This window comes from Galeopterus variegatus, unplaced genomic scaffold (genome assembly GCF_000696425.1).
Source record: "Galeopterus variegatus unplaced genomic scaffold, G_variegatus-3.0.2 Scaffold6293, whole genome shotgun sequence".
Lineage (NCBI taxonomy): Eukaryota > Metazoa > Chordata > Mammalia > Dermoptera > Cynocephalidae > Galeopterus > Galeopterus variegatus.
In genome coordinates, this window is record NW_007732404.1 from 99,235 (window position 1) to 100,577 (window position 1,343).

General features: G+C 34.2%; 1 protein-coding gene across 1 annotated transcript in view; it reads right to left on the reverse strand.

The window, feature by feature from the left end:
- Window positions 1-1,244, reverse strand: part of LOC103606103 (pleckstrin homology domain-containing family H member 2-like) — a 23,260-nt gene extending 22,016 nt beyond the window's left edge. Inside the window, exons 1-2 of the mRNA XM_008590696.1 lie at window positions 1,152-1,244; window positions 494-556 (exon numbers count right to left, since the gene is read on the reverse strand). Coding sequence (XP_008588918.1) covers window positions 494-556; window positions 1,152-1,244 — 156 coding nt within the window. The remainder of the gene's footprint in view (window positions 1-493; window positions 557-1,151) is intronic.
- Window positions 1,245-1,343: the final 99 nt, after the last annotated feature.

Sequence of the window (1,343 nt, forward strand, 5' to 3'; positions counted from 1 at the left end):
GCCTGACATAAAGACCCCATATTGTATGTATCCATTTATATGAAATGTCCAGAATAGGTAAATCCATAGATATTTCTATGGATTGGTGGTTGCCAGGAACTTGGGGAGAAGGGGAAATGGGACTAAATGCTTAATGAATACAGGGTTTCTTTTTGAGATGAAGGAAACATTTTACAACTAGACAGAGGTGGTGAGTGCACAACACTGTGAATTGTTCAATTTAAAATGGCTAATTTTACGTTATATGAATTTTGTCCCAATTAAAAAAAAAAAACACAAGCAATTACAAGATATTTGGGGAAATTTGAATACCAACTAGATCTTCGATGTATTGAAGAATTATTGGTGATTTTTTGGCATAATGATGGTACTGTGGTTATGATTTTTAGGAGTCTTTACCGTTATATTAGTTGACTACCCTCCTATTTTGGGCAAAACAATCTTTGTATGGGTAGAGGTAGGGAAAAAAAAGGAAACTAAAATTATACTCTACCTGCTGGAAAGCTTTTTCTGCTTGACGTTCAGCATCAATAACTTGTCTCTCAAGTTGATGCATCTGTAAGGTAAGGAAAAATATAAAAATTTTAAAAATTTGTATTTCCCTTTTGGAAAAAGACTTAAAAATATCAGGATGCCACTAATTTCTTTAAGAATATTTAAAGTAGTTCACTGAATAAAAGTTACATACAATTAGTTCATTAAAGGCTCTCTGCATATTTAAAAATTGATCAAACAAAATGTCAAAATTTTGGTACCTTTCATACAATGTAATGCATACATACCACGGGAGTATTCATCAATAGAATCTTCTTCATTAAATTGTGAATTAGGAATTACTATTCAGCTCATATTAAGAACGATAAACTAAGAGAAAAGTAAGACTTCAAATACATTTAATGTGCTGATCAAAAAGTCACAATGACATCAGGGAAGTGGTGTATTCTCATAAACTCCATAAGTGATATGTTTAAGTCTGGACTGTCGGTAGTTTTACCTTCTTATAGATTGATGGAAAGAGTATAGAAGAGACTCTTTGATTAAACACACACACACACAAATATTAAAATGAATATTGTAAGTAAAATTTTAAAAGCTTTAAAAAGGACCCAATGCTAATTAACATAGCTGTTCCAGGTGTGCAATACACAAACCACGAAGTAAAACTCAATTTCGAATTCTTTTTTTTTCCTCATTGTTGAAGTCTGGCCAATTTCAGAGCCGCCTGTGCCTCGATCTTTGCTCATTTTCAGTTTTCTTGTGAATTGCTAACACAGACGCCCAGAACTTCTGGTCTACCTCAAACTCACGGCGGCCCCGCTGGCTCCTCAGCGGCCGCCAAGCCC